The 22028-nt window shown below is 45.4% G+C and overlaps 1 protein-coding gene across 1 annotated transcript in view; it reads right to left on the reverse strand.

The window, feature by feature from the left end:
• OSTF1 (osteoclast stimulating factor 1) overlaps positions 1-22028 on the reverse strand; it is a 73738-nt gene that overhangs the window by 47123 nt on the left and 4587 nt on the right. Inside the window, exons 2-3 of the mRNA XM_077474915.1 lie at positions 8575-8621; positions 3856-3906 (exon numbers count right to left, since the gene is read on the reverse strand). Coding sequence (XP_077331041.1) covers positions 3856-3906; positions 8575-8621 — 98 coding nt within the window. The remainder of the gene's footprint in view (positions 1-3855; positions 3907-8574; positions 8622-22028) is intronic.

The raw sequence follows: 22028 nt of genomic DNA on the forward strand, positions 1-22028 counted from the left end.
GCAGTTCATTCTCGGGTCTGGGTGTTGCGGGCATCCGGCTGAATTCAATCTTTCAGGGGACGTTCAGTTGGGTTTAGGGTAGTGTCACAGGTTCGATAGGGGGTTCCTTCTCATCACCAAGTCAGGAGTCGATGTGTTCTTTTGCCATTGCGAACACTTTCCAGTTACTTGCTGGATACGTACTGCTGCCGTCCGGGAGCACACCTTTATCCGTGATGGTTCTTTATCTTCCCTTCTTCACCTAAATTTTGTGTCTTTTTGCCCTCTTCTCAGGCATACTGACCAGCTAGGCCAAGGCACACCTCAGGCCTTGGTTCTTAGGAGTATCGCATTTCCCGCTTGAAGACTCTGACTACAAATTATATACAAGTCAAATACGGAAACACCTTAGGTGTACAGGTCGGTTTATGGCAGGGATATGCAATTAGCAGACCTCCAGCTGTTGCAGAACTACAATTCCCATGAGGCATAGAAAGATTCAGACAGCCACAAGCATGACACCCAGAGGCGGAGGCATGATGGGACTTGTAGTTTTGCAACAGCTGGAGGTCCGCTAATTGTATATCACTGGTTTATGGGATCCAAAGGGAACCGACACCTTAGCAGAATATCCTGCTGCATCCTGTATTTTCAGGGTATCCCGCACAGCGGTGATAAGTGCTCCAACTAGCGTCTTTTCCTGTGCTTTTCCGGAATCATCCTCACTGTCCGAACGGTCCTGGTCTGCATCCTCTGGCACGTCAGAACAGGGGCCGCCAGTCACTGCGGGGCCCGAGTCTGAATCATAGCTTTCCCCAGAGGACGGGTGGGGGACAGGGGATGTTTCTTACCCCCTTTGCGCCCACATGCCGCCTCCCCCTGGCAACAAACGTTTCCAGGACCGCCGACAAAGCATCCATTAGGAACTGCATTGTTTGCAGCTAAGCCGGTTGCAATTACAGGGATGTCTGGGGAAGAAGCGCCAGCTTCTGAAGCCATGCTGACCCACCTCGCCTGCCGCAGTTGGTATGCAATCCCACCCTCCTAGCTGCTCACAGACTGAGGGGCCCCATCGCAGGACTCACCACCCTGACCGAGTGCTGCGGCTGACTGATGTGTACTGTGCCTTGTCACATGTGCCCAGAGAGAAAAAACGAGCTGTTCTGAGGTGAAATGACCCAGCGCTGGAGGCAAAACCGCTCTGAGGCTACAAGAAAATGACCGCCAGACCTCTAAAAAATGGCTGACAGCCATGCTCTGCAAGAAAACTAAGGGAAAATGGTGGCGGCCGCCAGCAAATAGCACCAGCACATGCAGAGAAGTTCTCACAGGCACTGCAGACAGAGAAAAAAAACACAGCACAAACAGACCCAAACAGTCAGCGCAGCCCCTGTCAAGGCCCAGAGCCCCCCGGGATGACCCCTGGCCCAGGTACCCGCTCCGCGCCTCATGCCCAGTCATGCAGCATCCCCCGCAGGGAGAGAGGAAAGGGAGAGCAAGAGATCCCCTAATTGACCTCCCAGAGAATGCCCAACTGCTCTATCCTGCTGAAGCAGGAAGAGCTGTACATACCCGTCTGGTCGGAATAGCTGGAGGCATTCCATAACAGACCCATCACCCGAGCAGTACAGGATGGCTGCTGGCCATGGCATACTGTGACACGAACAGCATATTTGTGCCCTGGAGCATATAGCTCACCGGCCACCCCTGGAGCAGAAGGGGCATGTCGTGTCTGACCTAGCGCGTAGCTAGGGCCTGCTCATGCGCAATGGCCAGGCTGGGGAGACTACAAGGATCTATATTATCCAGCCTGCCACCCAGCCGGCTGTTGATAGAAGATCACAGGATCAAAATCTTGCATAAAAACCCCCAGGACCAATGGTCTCTTCAGAGAGCCTAGGTCCTTCTTCACTAGGCATAAAAAAAACAGTTTCAGGAAGCAGGCTGAGGGGTTATAGCCAGAGGGACCGCCCCCTGGGCGGAACTATGCAGTTCTGCTGTTTTTACATGTGTTACATGTTCTGCCTAGTCCTCTCCTGAAGGTGGCATGATAACCCTACGGTCAAGATTTAAAGGAGCTGTGTCCGTCAATGAACAAAAAAGAGAAAAACTGTTTGCTGTAACTGCCTATATATAAGGATTGGCAGAACACCCGTTTGGTTCGCAGCAGAACTCCTGAACAGGGGAAAGGTTCCAACTCAAAATGGTGAACTCCACTGAAGTCCATGGCCGAATAGGAGAAATCAAAAGTGCCCATTTTAAAGGCTTATATGCCAGTAATTGGCCATAAAAGCAGTATGGGTACTGCCCTGGGAGACATGCATCAATAAAAAATTTTACACAATTGTTTTTGCAGGAGCAGCGATTTTAAATGTGCAACAATAAAAATTTAAAATTCCTTTAAATATAGTGCCTGAGGTGTACCCTTAACTTGCCTGTAAAGTGGCACATTTGTAGCATGCATAAAACACGCTGCAGCAAAAAAATTACATATTTAAAGAAAAGGAAAAAAAAAAAAAAAAAATTTTTGGCTCTCAGTTACAACTGCCGGCACCCAACTATTGGAAAAAAAAAAATAAATAGACGGCTTGGGCCCCCCCCCCCCCCCCTCCCCACCAGTCCCAAAAGTATTATGGATTTGGAGGGGTACCCCATGACAAAAATGGGAAAAAAAAAAAAAAAAAAAAAAGACATAAATACATACCAGACCCTTAACCGGGGATGCAGCCCAACAGGTTGGGGGGGGGGGGATGTTGGGGGGGACAAGGGCTTCTTCGCAAAAACCCTGGGCTGTGGTTGTCTGGGTCTGTGGGCAGGGGGCTCATCGGACTCTGGAACCCCTCCCCTTTACAAGGAGGCCCACAGATCCCACCCACTAATTTGAATGAGTATCAGGAGGCCCACAGATCCCACCCACTAATTTGAATGAGTATCAGGTACTTAGTACCCCTACCCATTCACCAAAAAAATGGCAAAAAGTAATTAACACAAGAGACAGTTTGACAAATCCTTTTCAATCTATCGTCAATTACACCACCCGCTAGACCCAAAAAATAGAAAGCAAAAAAAATTAAAAAACGCTCTGCCTCTGGGAGGCCTCCCGCCGGATGCCTGCTCTGAGTTTTGACATTTATTATATAGGTGAGGGGGGGCGAGGCCAACTAGCTACATCACCCGATGGCACCGCCCCTTCTGATGTCACAGACTGGTACATGCAATGTAGCGTGGGGTGGGGCGGGGCGGGGCCACTGGGTGATGTAGCTAGGTGGCCCAGCCCCTTACCTATATAAGAAATGTCAAAGCGCAGAGCAAGCATTCAGCGTGAGGCCTCCCAAGAGGCGGGAGCGTTTTTAATTTTTTACATTTTTAGGCCTGGTGGGCAGTGTGATTGACTGTCTCGTGTTTATTACTTTTTGCCACTTTTTTTGGTGAATAATGGGTAGCGGTACTATGTAACCAATACATAGGCGTGATCTGGGTTCCAAACTCCGATAAGCCCCCACCAACCACAGCCCAGGGAAGCTTCCTTGTTGAGAAGAGGCCCTTATCCCCCATGTTGAGGGGATGTGGCCTGGTATGGCTCAGGACGGGGGGGCCCCACTCCACCCCCCTTTCCTGCCTGCTGGGCTGCATGCCTGGATAAGGGTCTGGTATGGATTTTAAGGGGGAACTCCACGCTGTTTTTTTTAAATATTTAGGCGTGGGGTCCCCCTCCACATGCATACCAGGCCCAAAGGGTCTGCATACTTGGCAAGTACAGAGTCACAGTATATATGAAATATTCACAGGGGTTGCAGGGAAGCTTCAGAATGGCAAAGATGTTTTTATTAGAAATTATGTGAGCAGACTGCGGTTCCTTTTTAACTACAAACTCACCATATCTGAAATGTAAAGAATATCCCCTTCATCGAAATACAGTTCATCAGGCTGCAAACCAGAAAGTAAAAAAAAAAAAAAAAAAAAAGTTTAGAACACATGGATTAACATATGAAAACCAGCTAATGATATATTTTCATTTGTCTGCAAGGCCATGCTTGGGGCCGATGGTCTCTTCTGTCATGCTTCTCCCTGCCTCTAGCAGTAATGAAAGAAGATTGAAGCTCCCATGACCAGTTGGAGTGCTGAAGGGCACTGTTTGACAGGCAAGTCTATCATAATGGGCTAATAGGCATAGACATTAAGGCCTAAAACCTCCTGGGGTTTTTAAAAGAAAAAGAAAAAGAAAAAGAAAAAGAAAGAGCTTGAAAACTGCCTCCCATTCATTTGAATAGATGCTTTCACACTGGGGCGGTGCGCTTGCAGGACGGTAGAAGGAGTCCTGCAAGCGGCATCTTTGGAGCACTACAAATTGCACTTCAAAAAACGTCCCTGTCCATCGAAATGAATGGGCAGCGCTTCCAAAGCACCTTAAAGTGCCACAAAAATGGCTTTTTATTTTTTTATTTTTGGGGTCACTTTGTCACGTGACCAGAATCCGTGTTCCTAAGCAAAAATCTTAAAGTGGATTTACTAAAACTGGAGAGTGCAAAAATCTGGTGCAGCTGTGCATAGAAACCAATCAGGTTTCTTTTTTTTGTCAACGCTTAACCTCTCCCCGACTGCTATAGCCAAAAGACAGCTACAGCGTGTTCTCACATTGCTGAGAGGGTGTCTATGGACATCCTCCCATGATCATGTGACCAGCTGTGTCCAAGCACAGTGTAATCAGGATTTGCCAGTTATCGACAGTCCTTTTCTAACGCTGAAGCCGATAACCGCCAAATCCACACAGGGGACATCTACACTGATAATCACAGGGTTCTATCAAAATAGCCAATTTATTAGCTCTCCAATCACTTCAGCTCTGGTTACTGTCAACCATCAGTAATTGGAGATTTCGATGAATTGCTGTTTTTATACAATACCAGTACACGAAGTTTAACTATTTTTGGCAGAACAGCAGATGAGAAAAAAAAATAAAAAATTGTTGCCACCTCGGAGGCAATCATTTTGTATTGGAGTGGATAACCAATGTCTGCTCATAATAGCGTGTACTGGAGTGTATACGGTTGCCCAGTATGGTGTCAAAATAACAAATTTATCGAAATCTCCAATTACTGATGGTTTACAGCAGGGATCTCCAAACTTTCTAAGCAAAGGGCCAGTTTACTGTCCTTTTGACTTTAGGGGGGGGGGGGGGGGGGGGCCGGAATGCGGCCAGAAGGAGTAAACAAGGCCCCATCTTTGCCGTCAGTGGGGAAAAAAAAAAAATAAAAAAAAAGTGCCACCTTTTGGAGACCACTTGTTCACAGTAGCTGGAAGTGACACAATTGAAGATCATAATGGATTGGCTATTTTAACAGAACAACGACACTGATCACCAGTGCACCCCTGGCAGTGCCAACAAATGCTGAAAATCTGTACCCATGAGTGCTGCCTGTCAGTGCTTATTAGTGCTGTCTGTCAGTGCCCACCAGTGCCATCTGTTAGTGCACCTATCATTGCAGGAAAAATAAATTATTTTTTAAATGATTATTTTTTCTTAAAAAGGATACATGTGGTTTGGGTACAGTGTTGCATGACCAGGCAATTGTCATTCAAATCTGAAAATTGGCCTGGGCAGGAGTAGGCAAGTGGTTAAATGAATAAGATGAAGTTAGAAGCCGATTGGCTACCATGCACAGCTGCACCAGGTTTTGCACACTCCAGTTTTAGTAAATAAACCCCAATGCCTTGCTGCTGCATCTGTCACAGGGGCAGGTGCAGGTGCAGCGGCCAGCAGTGCCATGTTCAGCTATGCTGAGCCTACATTGTTAACAGGCTCATGATCAGCACATCGGTCAGGAAGCGAGCTCAGTAACACTGTGGTTTTATCAGACTCATCATTACTGAGCTGTGCCAAGAATGAAGTGACCAGTATTAGGTACATCTATTGCAAACAAATAAGGTAGCTTTCACATATACACTTCTGAGTAGGGGTGCACATCTTCACTGGTCTCATGATTCGATTACCATTATCTGGTCAACTATTCGATTCCGCGATGCATCACAATTACTGACGAGCTCCGACTTCCGCTTGGGCCACCTAGGCGGCCCTTCCACCCTGCAATCTTCTGGGACACATCACAAGTCCCAGAAGATTGTCCGGCTATGCAGGACAGCGCAGTGAGAAATGTGCACCCAGCTGTGAAGCTGCAAGCTCTCACAGCCAGATGCCCACAGTATTATTGCCAGCGCCATGGACAGACAGGGGAGAGAATGGAGGGTTTGTGTGGCTACATCGCTGGATTGTGGGACATGTGAGTGTCTTTTTATTAAAAAAAAAAAAAAAAAAAAAACATCCGAATATACACTTTTTTTGTAGCTGCTGACTTTTAATAAACAAAAAATTTACTGGAACTTTGTCTTTGAATTAAAAATAACATCACTCCTTTAAAAAGTGGAGCTCCACCCAAAAGTGGAACTTCCACTTTAAGCACTCCTTGTACCCTGACATGCCACATTTGTTCTCTTTAGTGGGACTTCCTGTCCCGGCCGCCTAGGTCACTCCTCCTCTCTTCCTAGGCGGGCCCTCCCTGCCAGCAATCTTCTGGGACACAACACAGGTGCCAGAATATTGGCTGGCCAATGGCAGAGCGCAGTGCGCGCCCGGCCCTGAAGCCATAATCCGCCATGGCTGGGTGTCACTGCCCACAGTAGATATGACAGCGCCGAGGATAGGAGGGGGAAGAGGAACAAGGCTCCGTGCAGCCGCATCAATGGACCGTGCGACAGGTGAGTATCTGTTTATTAAAAGTCAGCAGCTAAATTTTTTTAGCTGCTGACTTTTAATTAATTAAAACGGGTGGAACGCCACTTTAAAAAGTGCACTACAGGGTACAGGAATTCACACACAAGGCTGCTGGGAGGTCAGGAGGAATTAGAATCCATAACAGACAAACAGCCCTATATCCCTGTATTGTCTCTGTGCTGACATTTCTCTGGGCTCCCCCGTTTGCACCTTCCAGCACACTAGCAGTGGGAGTTCTCAGCCCCGCCCACCAACTGTAGCCATCAGAGGAGAGGCGGGCAGGGATGTCGTCAGGAGAGATGTGAGAGGTGGGCCGGACCTGGCAGTCACATGAGCGGCATATATAGTCACACACACCAAGAAATTAGGTAAGAAGCTGTATATATTTTAAAAAACACATACAGCGGTGGGCACTTAATTGATTATAACTCTGCATTTATTACCACACAGGTATTGTAACAGCAGTATGTAGAGTACAAATGTGTTTGTACTCTACTTACACTGGCTCCGACACGTGTTCTGTGCTGACATTTCCCCCACCCCCGATTTGCATATTCCACTGTGTTAACTGCTAGTGTGCTGGAAGGTGCAAACGGGGGAGCCCAGAGAAATGTCAGCACAGAGACAGTACAGTGATATAGGGCTGTTTGTCAGTAGTTACAAAAGTTATTTTGACAGACACGCTCGGGGTGCTCCAAGTTGGGATGACGCCATGTGGCATCGATGCTGCATCGAGGACACCCGAATCTCGATGCAGCGATTAAATTCTGCACCCCTACTTGTGAGTGGTATAAAAAGCTTGTTTCTATGAAAGCACCGATATTTAAAATGAAAAAATAGTAATAAGTGAAATACATCAATTAAAGAGAACGCAATAAAACATTTGCATCCATGAAAGCTGCGTGGCGGTTTTCTTGCTATTTCTCTCACTTGTGACCAATACAGGCAGGTTTTACGTGCGACACTTTACATTCTGGTGCTATGGCTGCGAAAAATTCATTGAAGTGTTACTAAACCCACAACTGTAAAATCAGTCTGTATATGCAGTAAAGCATTCTTGTGTAATCTAAAGGCTTAATCCTGTGCATTGTGTAAATCAATCTGTCTTCACTGATCATCCCCTTCTTCCACGGACTCCAATGTAATTCCAAATATTTACAGAGCCAGGGGACAGATTGCACATGCTCAGTTTGGTGTGTATTGCTAGAGAGCTTTTTTTTTCTTCTTGGGAGAGTGCATGCAATCAGCACAGGGCCAATCAGCACTGTCCAGAAAAAGGGTCAGGGGTTTTTCATTCTTATAGGACAATTGTGGGAGAATGAAAACCCCTCCTACAAGCTTAAACCAGACACTGATAGAAGTCACAAGACTGCTCTAACCGCAGATGAAAAAAGGTATTTAGTTTACATTTACTAAAATAATTGCATTTTGATGTTCTGTGTACTGTAAGAGACAAGATATTGCAGGGTCCTGGGTTTAGTCACACTTTAAAGAAGTGTCGTTATAAAAAAAAAAAAAAAAAAAAAAAAGAAGTGAAGTAGAGGCAATTAAGACCTCTTCCATATTGAAGTAAATTGCGCAGCTTATGTAAGGATTGTGTCAAAGAAAAAAATTCTGTTTGAGGCAATTCTACACAGATTTATCTTAACGACAGTTGCATTAATGTGTCACAAGTTGTGTCATATGCTGCAAGGATGAGAGACTGTCTCTGCGATACTCTTTATGAATTCCAAAGTTCTAGGATTGCCCCCAATACAAACTACATATGGATTTTGCTGTTCCCATCACAAAAGTAGAAACAAGATTTTTGACATAAATATAATTACCGTTCTTGGTTCAAATGTGTACATAGCACGAAAGACTTTGACTTGCCCTAAAAACAAAAACACATAACTGTAAGAATTACTATTATACACATCTCAATTTCCACAGCATTGCAAAAATATGTGCACAACACAGCTGTTGACATCTACACTTGAGATATAGACTTTATTAATAGTATTTATTTAGAAGTAATTTCATAATAAAAATTTAATAAAACAAACAACATTATAGCTGTGTAATCAGAAATATATGAGAAAATGGTAAAACTATGTCATATGAAAATATGCCTTTTACGCACCAAAATAAGAAAGATCCATATGTCAAAGTGAAACTAAACTCTCTCAATCAACATTACCGTATATACTCGAGTATAAGCCGAGATTTTCAGCCTCTTTTTTGAGGCTGAAAGTGCCCCCCTCGGCTTATACTCGAGTCATCGCCGTCTGACTGCTCGATCAGCGTATCGAGCAGACAGACGGCGGACATACTACAATTCGAAAGCCGCGCCTCCGCCTCCGCCTGTGATAGGCGGAACACTGAATTTCCCAGCAGCCTGTGTTCCGCCTATCACGGACATCGTCTCATCCTCGTCCGTAGTACGAGGATGAGACGATGTCCGTGATAGGCGGAACACAGGCTGCTGGGAAATTCAGTGTTCCGCCTATCACAGGCGGAGGCGGAGGCGCGGCTTTCGAATTGTAGTATGTCCGCCGAGGCGCCGACGAAGAGCGGCGATCCTGGCAAGGCACGGGACGGAGGCAAGGCAAGGCACGGCACGGGACGGGACGGAGGCAAGGCACGACACGGGACGGAGGCAAGGAGGCAAGGCACGGCACGGGACGGAGGCAAGGAGGCAAGGCACGGGACGGAGGCTCGGGACGGAGGCTCGGGACACAGGTAGGCTGGACACACACACACACACACACACACACACACACACACACACAGGGATGGATGGATGGAGACACACACACACAGGGATGGATGGATGGATGGAGACACACACACACACACACACACACACACACACAGGGATGGATGGATGGAGACACACACACACAGGAATGGATGGATGGATGGATGGATGGAGACACACACACAGGGATGGATGGATGGATGGAGACACACACACAGGGATGGATGGATGGACACACACACACACAGGGATGGATGGATGGATGGACACACACACACACACAGGGATGGATGGATGGATGGATGGACACACACACACAGGGATGGATGGATGGATGGATGGACACACACACACACACACACACACACACACAGGGATGGACGGACACACAGGGATGGACGGACACACAGGGACGGACGGACACACAGGGATGGACAGGCATGTCTCACCCTCGGCTTATACACGAGTCAATAAGTTTGCCAGTTTTTTGGGGGGTAAATTGGGGGCCTCGGCTTATATTCGGGTCGGCCTATACTCGAGTATATACGGTAGCTATTTTCAATCCATACGTTACAAGCCTTAGTAATTGGATAGAAAAAGTAGATTATATTTCCTTATTTTTTTTTCCCCACATTTCTTCAGTTACTTCCTGTTTTCTGGCCTAGGCCAAAATGATGCCATACATCCCAGGTGTCTTCAGGAGGGGAGATGGGGCTTTCTCAGCTAAGCAAACCCTTCTGCCTGCATGCCTAGCCTAAGGGCTGGTTCACAACACATGCAGTCCAGTGCAATTTTATTCTGCATCAAAAACGCATGGGCAGTGTTTAACCACTTGGCGCCCATACTACGTCATATGACGTCATGGGCTTTCGGTGGTTATATCTGAATGATGCCTGAGGCCACAGACATCATTCAGATATCAGCGTTTTCAGCCAGCACCATAAGAACGATCATAGCAGCTGTTCCGCCGCTTGATCGTTCTTACGGGCGGCGGGATGGGACGCCCCCCTCCGGTGCTTGTACCGACTCACCGCTTCCATCAGAGAGTCGGTGACAGGATCTGCCGGCCCCCACAAGTTACCATAGAGATTTCCGGCAAAGCAGATCATCCCCTGAGTCTCTATGATCGTTCGCAGGCCGGGCGCGATGTTATGACGTCACGCCCGGCCTCTGTATTCAAATTAACGGCACCGATTTGGCTAGGAAGCAAGGATCGTTTTTTATTTTAGGCTTCCAAGCCTAGAGGTGAGATATGGGGTCTTATTGACCCCATATCTCACTGTAAATATGTCCGATCGTGCCATATTCCTAATACAAGGGATGTTTACATAATAAAAGTCATCAATTTTTTTTTGTTTTTTTTTGTCAAACTAAAAAAATAAAATAAATTAACAATAAAAAAATAAATTAAAAAAAATAAATGTAAAGCGCCCCTGCCCCCGTGAGCTCGTACACAGAAGCGAACGCATACCTAAGTCCCGCCCACATATGAAAACGGTGTTCAAACCACACATGTGAGGTATCGCCGCGAACGTTAGAGCGAGAGCAATAATTCTAGCTCTAGACCTCTTCTGTAACCCAAAATATGTAACCAGTAAAAAAATTTAAAGCGTCGCCTATGGGGATTTTTAAATACCAAAGTTTGGCGCCATTCCACGAGCGCGTGCAATTTTGAAGCGTGACATGTTGTGTATCAATTTACTATTTACGTATCCTCCTCTTTCTAACTTTACTGGGTTTTTTTTTTTAGCTTGAAACCTTTTTATTTTCTGAAAAAAAAAAACATGTTTGAAAAATTGCAGCGCAAATACCATGCGAGATAAAAAGTTGCAACGACCGCCATTGTATTCTCTAGGGTCTTTGCTAAAAAACAAACAAACATACATGTATGTATATGTGTATATGTATGTATGTATGTATGTATGTATGTATGTATGTATGTATGTATGTATGTATGTATGTATGTATGTATGTATATATATATATATATATATATATATATATATATATATATATATATATATATATATATATATATATATATATATATATATATATATATATATATATGTTTGGGGGTTCTATGTAATTTTCTAGCAAAAAAAAATAAAAAAATTTAGGAGTTTTACATGTAGGAGAGAAATGTCAGAATTTGCCTTGGCGCGAAGTGGTTAACATGGATTCCAATGACCCTACTTCACATCAGTGAAGTGCATTCTAGTGCAGTCAACAAAAGTAGAACATGTTGCATTTTTTTTCTGTATAGGGAATACATCTGGAACACAGCCAAATGCATCAAAAACGCCCTAGAACGCACACATTCTCAACTGAGATGGAAAAAAAAAAAAACACCCAAGGGAGGTGAAAACCTGGAACGCATCAAAAACCATGCATGCAGGAATTCAGAAATTGTGTTGAACCGGCTCGAAAGGGCAGATGGATTCTAAGTAAATGCTACATGAATCATCTGCTCTTACTCAAGATGGCAGCTAGAAATGCTGTGGGGGAGCATGGACACATGAATGAATGGGCGAGATTGCTTCAACCACTTGCCGTGTGTGTGTGTGTGTGTGTTTTCAGGGCTTGAGTGGTGTTTTCAGTTTGTGGTGCTCAGATACAGTTTAGTCCCACACATGGGGACTGATAACATTTCTCCTCGTTTCACCCAGCTTTGACAATGTAGCATATGCATGGAGAAGCGTTCATATCCTTTTTTGGTGAGAAAAGGACACAATTGCTAACAAGTTGTAGAGATGTTCCAACTGCTTGTAAATTCTCTGTATGTGAAAACAGGCACAGCTTTGGCAGTGCTCAATGTCACGTAGGACCTAATCCATAACCAGCCTCTTTCTGATTAGGTCTGCCTGTTGGTTTTTGAGGTGGACTTCTAGTGGAAGTTCCATGATAGGTCTGTGGGCAGCCAGAAGTCCCAAAGCCTGGAGCATCCTAATATGTAAACGTTTGTGAACTCGATTGGTGCTTCAACGTGATGGGTGCCTGAACACAATTTAGAATTTCGCTGGGTCCACCAGGTCCTGGTCCTGCAACTGCCACCTTCTTTAGTCATATCCCGAGTGGTCTAGTAGAATGTCTCCTCAGAAACTACCTGAAGAAGAACAGCCACACCCTTATGCCCCATACACACTATTGGATTTTCTGCTGATTTTTTCCTTCAGATTCACAAAAACCATGTAGTGCAAGGGCCTGCCTGATTGCATACACATTGAAACTCCTAAGGTTTGACCTCATATTTTATGGTTTTGGTAAATCTGAAGGGAAAAAATTAATTAATTAATATCGGAAGAAAAACTGATAGTGTGTATGGGGTTTTAATGTGAAACTAAAGCAAAAAAAAAAAAAAAAACCACAACACACAGGCAGGTATACAATGTCCTACTCAAAACACAATAAAAACCCGGACTAATCTGGCTGAAAGATTATAAAACTGCTGAGTGACCATTCTGACTGAAATACAGCTGAAATGTGTCCTTGCCATTGCTACAACCAAAAAATAAGTGCAATAAATACAACATTCTATGTAAATACAGCATTGTTTTACTGAAGCTGAAATGTTCCTTAGTGTGCAACTCTATGAATGCATGTGACCGATCACTTATGCCCACAAAGTTATGTAAGAATCAGTCATGACAGGAAATAAAACGTGTTGAGACATCTTTCCTGCACTCAAGGCCAGTTCCACCCCATATTCATTACAAGCTCAAGCCAAAGTACTTCAAATAGGCATGTATTACATGACATAGTGGATTGTTCCACAGGTATATTTTTATCTTCCATTGACTAGGCTGACCAGCAGTATTGTTAGTGTTCTGTATATATCATTAAGTACAATCAGGAAGTAGCATTTGGAACAGGAACTCAGTTACACATCAGTAATTCATTATAAAAAAAAAAGCTGCTGGAAGAAAAAAGGTTCCTCAAATTAGGAAATGTTAGAGACTGCGAGATCACGGTTGAAATTGCCCCCAGTTATCAGTAGGCACAGCCCACATGAGAGTGACAAATAAAAAGAACAAAAGAAAAAGCCAATCTCTGGGCCTTTAACTTGTTGCTGCCTGCATAAAATATGTGGCAGCAAAAGGGTGGGCTCACATATGCACACTCCCGACGCAGACCCCGAGCCGTCAAAGGCAGCGGTGGGAAGGCAGAGACCAAGCCGTCAAAGGCAGCGGTGGGAAGGCAGAGACCGAGCCGTCAAAGGCTAAATGAGCAGTAGCCAGTGGGACTGGTTCCCGATCGTGTGACCACTGACAGCAAATCACAGAACCGTGGCTCAGCACGGATATACGGAGATGAAACAAATCCTCCTAAATAAGTTGTACCTGTCTATCTGCAGTCTTCTCTCTACATCCATTTAAAGTCCAGAATTTCTACAGCTAGTCTGAGCATTCAGAAAAAAAAGCGGGCGGAAAGCTGAAGTTAGGCCTCATGCACACGAGACGCAGTTAAACGCGCGTTCAGATGCAGTTGGACAGTTTTTTCAACTGCCCCTGAACTCATTCAATGTTATCCTATGTGTCCATGCACACAGTCTCGTTTTTTTCAGTTTTTATGCAGTTGCGTTTAATCTCGTTTTTCCAGAAGCAAAAAAATGCGTTCAGAAGCAAAAATTTCCACGTTTCAGACGCAAAACGCGGCAAAACGCGGTAAAACGCCGCTACCGCGTTTAGCCGCGTTTGCGTTTATATGCGTTTTTAAAGGTGACCTTTTTTTTTTACATTAAAAATCTCAAAAATGATTGCAAATGATGAAAAACCATTAGAAAAATATTTTAAACAATTGCAATTGCAAGTGGACAATCCACAACTTGTGGCAAGTGACATGGCAGGTGGCAAGTGACATGGCAAGTGGACAATCCACAACTTGTGGCAAGTGACGTGGCAGGTGAAGTGGCAAGTGACGTGGAAAGTGGACAATCCACAACTTGTGGCAGGCGACGTGGAAAGTGATGTGGCAAGTGGACAATCCACAACTTGTGGCAGGTGATGTGGCTGGTGACGTGGCAAGTGGACAATCCACATCTTGTGGCAGGTGACGTGGCAGGTGACGTGGAAAGTGGTGTGGCAAGTGGACAATCCACAACTTGTGGCAGGTGATGTAGTTGGTGACGTGGCAAGTGGACAATCCACAACTTGTGGCAGGTGGCATGGCAGGTGATGTGGAAAGTGGACAATCCACATCTTGTGGCAAGTGACGTGGCAGGTGATGTGGCAAGTGACGTGGCAAGTGGACAATCCAAAACTTGTGGCAGGTGACGTGGCAAGTGACGTGGCAGGTGACGTGGCAAGTGACGTGGCAAGTGACGTGGCAGGTGACGTGGCAAGTGACGTGGCAAGTGACGTGGCAAGTGACGTGGCAAGTGGACAATCCAAATCTCGTGGCAAGTGACGTGGCAGGTGATGTGGCAAGTGACGTGGCAAGTGGACAATCCACAACTTGTGGCAGGTGACGTGGCAAGTGGACAATCCACAACTTGTGGCAAGTGACGTGGCAAGTGGACAATCCACATCTTGTGGCAAGTGACGTGGCAGCTGACGTGGCAAGTGGACAATCCAAAACTTGTGGCAGGTGACGTGGCAAGTGGACAATCCACATCTCGTGGCAAGTGACGTGGCAGGTGATGTGACAAGTGACATGGCAAGTGGACAATCCACAACTTGTGGCAGGTGACGTGGCAGGTGATGTGGCAAGTGATGTGGCAAGTGATGTGACAAGTGGACAATCCACATCTTGTGGCAAGTGACGTGGCAGCTGATGTGGCAAGTGACGTGGCAAGTGGACAATCCAAATCTTGTGGCAGGTGACGTGGCAAGTGGACAATCCACATCTCGTGGCAGGTGATGTGGCAAGTGACGTGGCAGGTGATGTGACAAGTGGACAATCCACATCTTGTGGCAAGTGACGTGGCAAGTGGACAATCCAAAACTTGTGGCAAGTGACGTGGCAGGTGACGTGGCAAGTGGACAATCCACAGCTTGTGGCAAGTGACATGGCAAGTGGACAATCCACAACTTGTGACAGGTGACGTGGCAGGTGATGTGGCAAGTGGACAATCCCCAACTTGTGGCAAGTGACATGGCAAGTGGACAATCCACAACTTGTGGCAGGTGACGTGGCAGGTGATGTGGCAAGTGGACAATCCCCAACTTGTGGCAAGTGACGTGGCAGGTGACGTGGCAGTTGGACAATCCACAACTTGTGGCAGATGACATGGCAAGTGACGTGGCAGGTGATGTGGCAAGTCATGTGGCAAGTGGACAATCCACAACTTGTGGCAGGTGCCGTGGCAAGTGACACGCTAAATACAAGTACACTGCAGCTCTCACAGCTGCTGCTACTCACTCTGGTCTCACAAAATTGCTGAAATAGTTAATTTTTGAGCTGGGGAGGGTCTATGATGTTAGCTTAACTAAACGCTTCTAGACGCAAACGCGGTAAAATGCCGCTAAATCGCGGTAAAAATCGCGGCAAAACGCGCGTTTCAACATGTGTCCAGCAGCGTTTGCATCTGTGTCTCGTGTGCATGAAGCCTTACACTCTGCAGAGCTCAGAGCTTCCCACCCATCACTTTTTTTTCTCTTGGTGTCAGGAAAACTTGTCAGAAGGGACTCATGCTGATAGCAGAGGAACAAAACAGCAGTCAGAAATGACACTTAGGCTGCTGTCACGGTAAAACACTGCTAGTTTTATCAGCGCTTTAGCGGTGCTATTCGGCTGATAGCGGGTCGCTTTTAACCCCAGCTAGCGGCCGAATAAAGGGTTAAGTGCGCCCATGTAGCACCACTGCCGAAGTGCTTTGCAAGCGCTTCGCCAGCGGTGCCCATTCATTTCAATGGGCAGGAGCCACACACACACACACACACACACACACACGATCCTTCCCCACCCCAAAGATGCTGCTTGCAGGACTTATAAAAAAAAAAAAAAAAATGTAAACGTCCTGCCAGCGAAGCCCTCAGGCTTTCACACTGCAGCTGCAGGGGGAGGCATTTTTCGGGCTCTTTACAGGCGATATTTTTAGCCCCAAAGCACCTGAAAAACACCTCAGTGTGAAAGGTGTCTTAGTGCTCTGGATTGAAACAAATACACATTATAGATGGATATTCTTTGTTTAAAATTTCATGTCTGAGCTTTACAACCACTTTATCCTAAAGTTTGCAATGAAATATATTATAGTAGGCTGGTCCGGTGTCCAGGTTCATAGAATTTGGAAAATCATGCTCCTGCAGATTTGGTCATGAGCCACCAAGGATCATTTGTTCAACTCCCAGGGTGAAAATATTGCTCTTATTCCTTTGAAAAAATAAAAAAAAAATAAAAAAAATAAAAACACCACACACACACGGACAATAGCCGCTCCGTATCTCGGCGGCACCATTTTTAAATGGAAAGCCTGCAAAAGAAGTATTCACCCTCAAACAGTTGCTCCAGGACGGCATACAGTGCACAAGATGTACATTCCAGTGGTTTTGTCCTCATCTACTGTCTCGCATACTTTTTCAGGGGCTGCTTCTGTCCTCCTGAGGACAACGTGCATATAGCATTTTCAGGTATTCTATGTGGTGTCTAAGCCAAGCTAAGGTGGTCATCAGCGCACCCCACCACTGCTGTCTGACCACGCAGGTAGGCAAAAATATAATTAGCTCTAAGTGACATCACTGGTCTTGGTCGGCAGGAGCAAACCTGAGACAAGTGCTGTTATGATTATGCATTGTGAATGAGAAGGATGCAAGAAAGAGAAGAAGATTACCAGCAGGATAATGAGACTGCTAGAGGGAGTTGGGGGAGGAGGAATGACTGCAGGTGAGAGGAGGATAAAAAAGGAGGAGAATGGGATGGCCAGTAGTTTGAGGAAAAGGAATAAGCGTGGAACGGGAGAGAATGAAAGTAGGAGGATGAGACTGCAAGAGGGAGGAGGAATGACCGAGGGTGGGAAGAGGATAAAAAAGGAGAATAGGATTGCCAGCAGACGTTTGAGGAAGAGGAGTGACCGTAGAAGAGGAGAGGATGAAAGTGGGAGAATGAGACTGCCAGAGGGAGTCAGGGAGAGGTGGAATGACTGTGGAAGAGAAGAGGATAAGAGGAGGAAAAGAATGAGAATGCCAGCAGAAATTTAAGAGGAGAGGATGAAAGTAGGAGAATGAGACTGCCGGAGGGAGTCAAGGAGAGGAGGAATGACCGTGGAAGAGAAGAGGATGAAAGTAGGAGAATGAGACTGCCAGAGGGAGTTGGGGGGGTGACAAGGATGGGAATAGGAGAATGAATCTTTCGGTTGGAGGCAGGGGAAGAGTAGAGTAATGACTGGGACAGAAGAAGGTGGGAGTAGGAGAATTAACCTGTCAAAGGGAATCAGGGGGAGAAGGAACGATTGTGGGAGAGAAGAGGATGAGAGTAAGAAAATGAGACCACCAGAGGGAGTCAGAGGAAGAAGAATGACCATGGGAGAGAAGAGAATGAGCATAAAATAAGACCACCAGAGGGTGTCAGGAGAGTAGAAAGGATTGTGGGGAGAGAAGAGTATGAGAGCAGGAGAATAAGACTGCAGGTGGGAGTTAGGGGGAGTAGGAGGAGATTGCCAGTGGGAGCCAGGAGAAGAGGAATGACCACAGTAGAGAATAGGACAAGAAAATGAAAGTGCCAGCAGAGGTTTGAGGAAGAGAAAAGATCGCAAGAGAATAGAATGAGACGCCCAGGGGAAGGCGAGTGATCCAGCCAGTAACACTTTCTGTCGTAAGGTGTCTCCACTCTCGATGCAAAAGCAATGGAGATGCCTTTGAACAGAAGCATTGTCAGTCTGTGGAGAGGCTAGTTTTAGATGTACTAGGAGATTTAGATGGACTTGACAGCAAAATGAATAAAAACAAAGCCGAACTCCAGCTAAGGCTTCATGTACATGGGACGTTTTTACAACCTCTCCTGAACAATTTAACTTGACAGATAGTAATCCACGTTTAAAATGTCCATTGTGAAATGTGACACGGGGAAGGGGGGGGCTGGGCATTCCAAAAAGTGGAAGTTCCATTTTTGGGTGGAACTCTGCTTTAAGGACTGGTAAGCTGCAATATATTGCATTTTTGTTTTTGAGTTTAATACCGGAAGGCAGCACCATCAAAAGCAAATGGGAGGCTAATGCTTCTACAGCTAATTGCAGTCGCTCGCATGTAACCGCTCATGCAGTGATCACATACAGGCGATTGACCTTGGGCGCAGCCCTGGACACAGACTGATTACCCGCATGTGATCGCCGCATGAGCATTTACATGTGAGCGACCGTAGAAGCATCGGCCTCCCATTGCTTTTGATGGGGCTGCCTCCCACAGCCAATCATGGGAAACCCCTGCTGGGGTTCTCACGCTGTAATTGGCGTTGGGTGCGTTTGCAGGTGTAAATGCACCCTTATGCCAGCCGTAGACGTTCGAATCTCAGCTGTTTTAGCAGGGACTGGCTGAGATTTGATCTGTGTATGGAAAGGCTGAATGTACCAAGTTGAGCGATCAAACAACTTGAGAACAACCAGCCTGCTGGATTTTACTTGCGATTATCACTAGTGGTTGTTATAGTTGCTAGCAATAATCATGGTCTTCCCCAGGAGGGGATGGCTTCCCCCACCAGAAGAATACAATAGCTTGGCAGGAGGTATTCCCGAGCAACACTGACTGTGTTGATGGTAGAATCAAGCAAATTTTTTTTCCTGCAACATGTGGATGCAGGAAAGAAATGTGCACCCTGTATGGCCTGCCTTAAGCTCCATTCACATCTAGCGATTTGGAATCTCAATGAAGTTGCGGCAAAATGTGCAATGCACATTTGGGTTCTGAATGGCACTGATCGAATAATCGATTTTCACAAAAGGTGTTTAAAAAAAAAAAAAAAAAAAAAAAAAAAAGGCCCTTCAGCTTCTTTGTGGCGACAAGCGTGCATAGGGCAGTCCATTCAAGTAAATGGACTGCCATATGCACAACATGTGAAAACGTGTCAATTGCACAAAAACATTGCGAGCGGGAATGTGCGTTCTCGCTACACATGATGCAAGCGTGGCCTTAAAAGGGGTTGTAAACCTTTGTGGTTTTTCACCTCAGTGCATTCTATGCATTGAGGTGAAAAACCTCTTGCAGTGCAGAAGACCGCAGAGCCCCCATTTTACTTACCTGAACCCTCTTTTTCTTGCGCAGGGGACGAGCACACCAGCTCTAGCCGGTGTCTCGTGTCCCAATTGGCTAGATTGATAGCAGCACAGCCATTGGCTCCCACTGCTGTCAATCAAATCCAAAGACGTAGGCGCCGGCAGCCCCGAGTCCAGAATTATTTTCTGTGGATGCAAAATGCTGGACTCGGGAGCGCGGCCGCAAGGTAACCCCCTCGAGGAAGTGCTTCCCGGGGGGGGGGGGGGGGGTATATGATGTGGGGAGGACCCAGGGGACCCCAGAAGAGCAGGTTTGGGGCCACTCTGATAAGAGATAAGTATGATATGTTTGGTATTTTAAATTATAAAAAAAAAAAAAAAAAAAAAAAAACCCTCACGAACCCTTACAATCACTAAGGTTTATGCTGGATAATTTTCATGCAACATCTCACGAGATGCTGGTCAGATTTTAGCGCCACCAAAAAAAGAACACTGGGATTTCATCAGGAAATCTGGGTAAAAAGTGAGGCCTCGTGCACAATGGGCGCTATAAAAAAATAAAAAAAAAAATAAAAAACACCAGTAGCGCTAGCTGTAGCATGAGTTTTGCATATTTTTAACTATACTCCCACAAAAGCTTATGGCTCAAAAATGCTGATAAACGCCAAATAGCTGCGTTTTAAGCTTTTATCTGTGTTAGAAAAAATAAAAAATAAACACACACCACACTAGTTCTGCGTTTTTCTTCCAGGCAGAAAACGCCCCTGCCAAAAAAATGCTGCCTATGTGTGCATGGATACATAGGATAACATTCTGGGGAGTTCACTGACTGCAGGGAAACAAACACACACAAAGTCTGAGGCCAAAAACAGCATCTGTAAAAACATTCAGAGTGCACGAGGCCTAAAATTGATCTATTCTCACCATTTTGCTCTGAAATCAAAGTAGTAATGTGACAGGTTCCTCACAGAATGACACACTTCCTCACAAAATCATGCTTCAGTATCACAGAAAAACACAGATTCCTTATCAACAGTATGTGGTCATTACACACAGACCTATTCAGGTATTGTCTAGGCCCAGTAATTGGTGTCAGTGAGGAGGCTCCATCATGGGTTCCTTCATTATAGGTTTCATGAGCTTTTACTAATGAAGTGGGCACTACGATTGGAAGTTGTTCTGACAACAGAGCAGCATGAACAATTTCAGCCTTCCAGCCACACAATATTTACATTTTTTGCGATGGCATGTACACCACGTGTACCAAGATATGAAAGGAAGACACTCCAAACTTTCAAATTCTCCAACACACAACTGGAAACAGACACGTTACTCAATCGCACATTACTGACATAGCTAACATACATCTCACTCAAAAATTCTATTATAGCATGAATGTTTACATGTTTGATTTTTCACTATTCCATTACTTTTTTTTTTTTATTTATTTTTTTAATTCTGTGATATCTTTACGGCAAAAAAAAAAAAAAAAAATGAATAAAATAAGCAATAAAAATGTATTGAACCACAACACTAGGGTCACACTCGTGGATATACGGCCTGCATTTGCACGGACATGACAGTGCATTCATTTGAATGAGCTACAGCACCTGCAGTTCATTCAGAAAAAAAAAAAGAAAGGAAGTTTCCTTCACCATTTTTGAGCCACAGAAGCTGGGAAAAGTACTGTGACCAGAAAGTGTGCTGCGTTTTCTTAGATGTAGGAGTGTGCCATTAAGAACAATTGTCAGCCTCGTGTGTCTGAAAAGAGCAGCACATATAGGCTGTGGGGGCAGCTGCAATTCCCATACCTGCAGTAGTGTGAGCCTAGCCCAAATTCATGAACAGTTTGTAAAATCTGGGATTTTTACATCGGTCTCAATATCCTTAATGGATGTTCATTGACAGATGTAAAAAAAAAAAAAAAAAAAAAAAATTTTACAAACTGTCCTTGAATTTAAGAACGGTTGGCAACCCCAGTATACGCTGTGTGGGTGCCCATGCAGTGCACACCCGGCTGCTTTTGCACCATGCAATTTCCCTGCGGTTCCTACAAACGTACTGTATTTTTTGATGCGTGGAGGTGCCATTAAAGCGGTAGTAAACTCAGGCTCACAAATCATCCGCAACTAAAAAGCAACTATAGTTCACATCAACGTTCAATTTATCCCCCTACTATGTTTATTCTTTCTTTTATTTGTATCCCAGCTGAAGCCAGCACTATCTTATCTCATGTCTGCTGCTTCCTCCCCGCAGTATACTGTACTTCCATCCTTTCCTCAAAGTCACCTCGCGCATGCGCAGTGGTCCCATTCACTCCACTGATGCTGAGCGCCGATGTTGCACTGAGACGTAGCAAGTAACCTGGTATATCTGGAAAGTCTGCATGGATCCGCAAT

Source organism: Lithobates pipiens, unplaced genomic scaffold (assembly GCF_037356315.1).
Source record: "Lithobates pipiens isolate NorthernLeopardFrog02 unplaced genomic scaffold, aLitPip1_a1.2 Scaffold_13, whole genome shotgun sequence".
NCBI classification, from domain to species: Eukaryota; Metazoa; Chordata; class Amphibia; order Anura; family Ranidae; genus Lithobates; species Lithobates pipiens.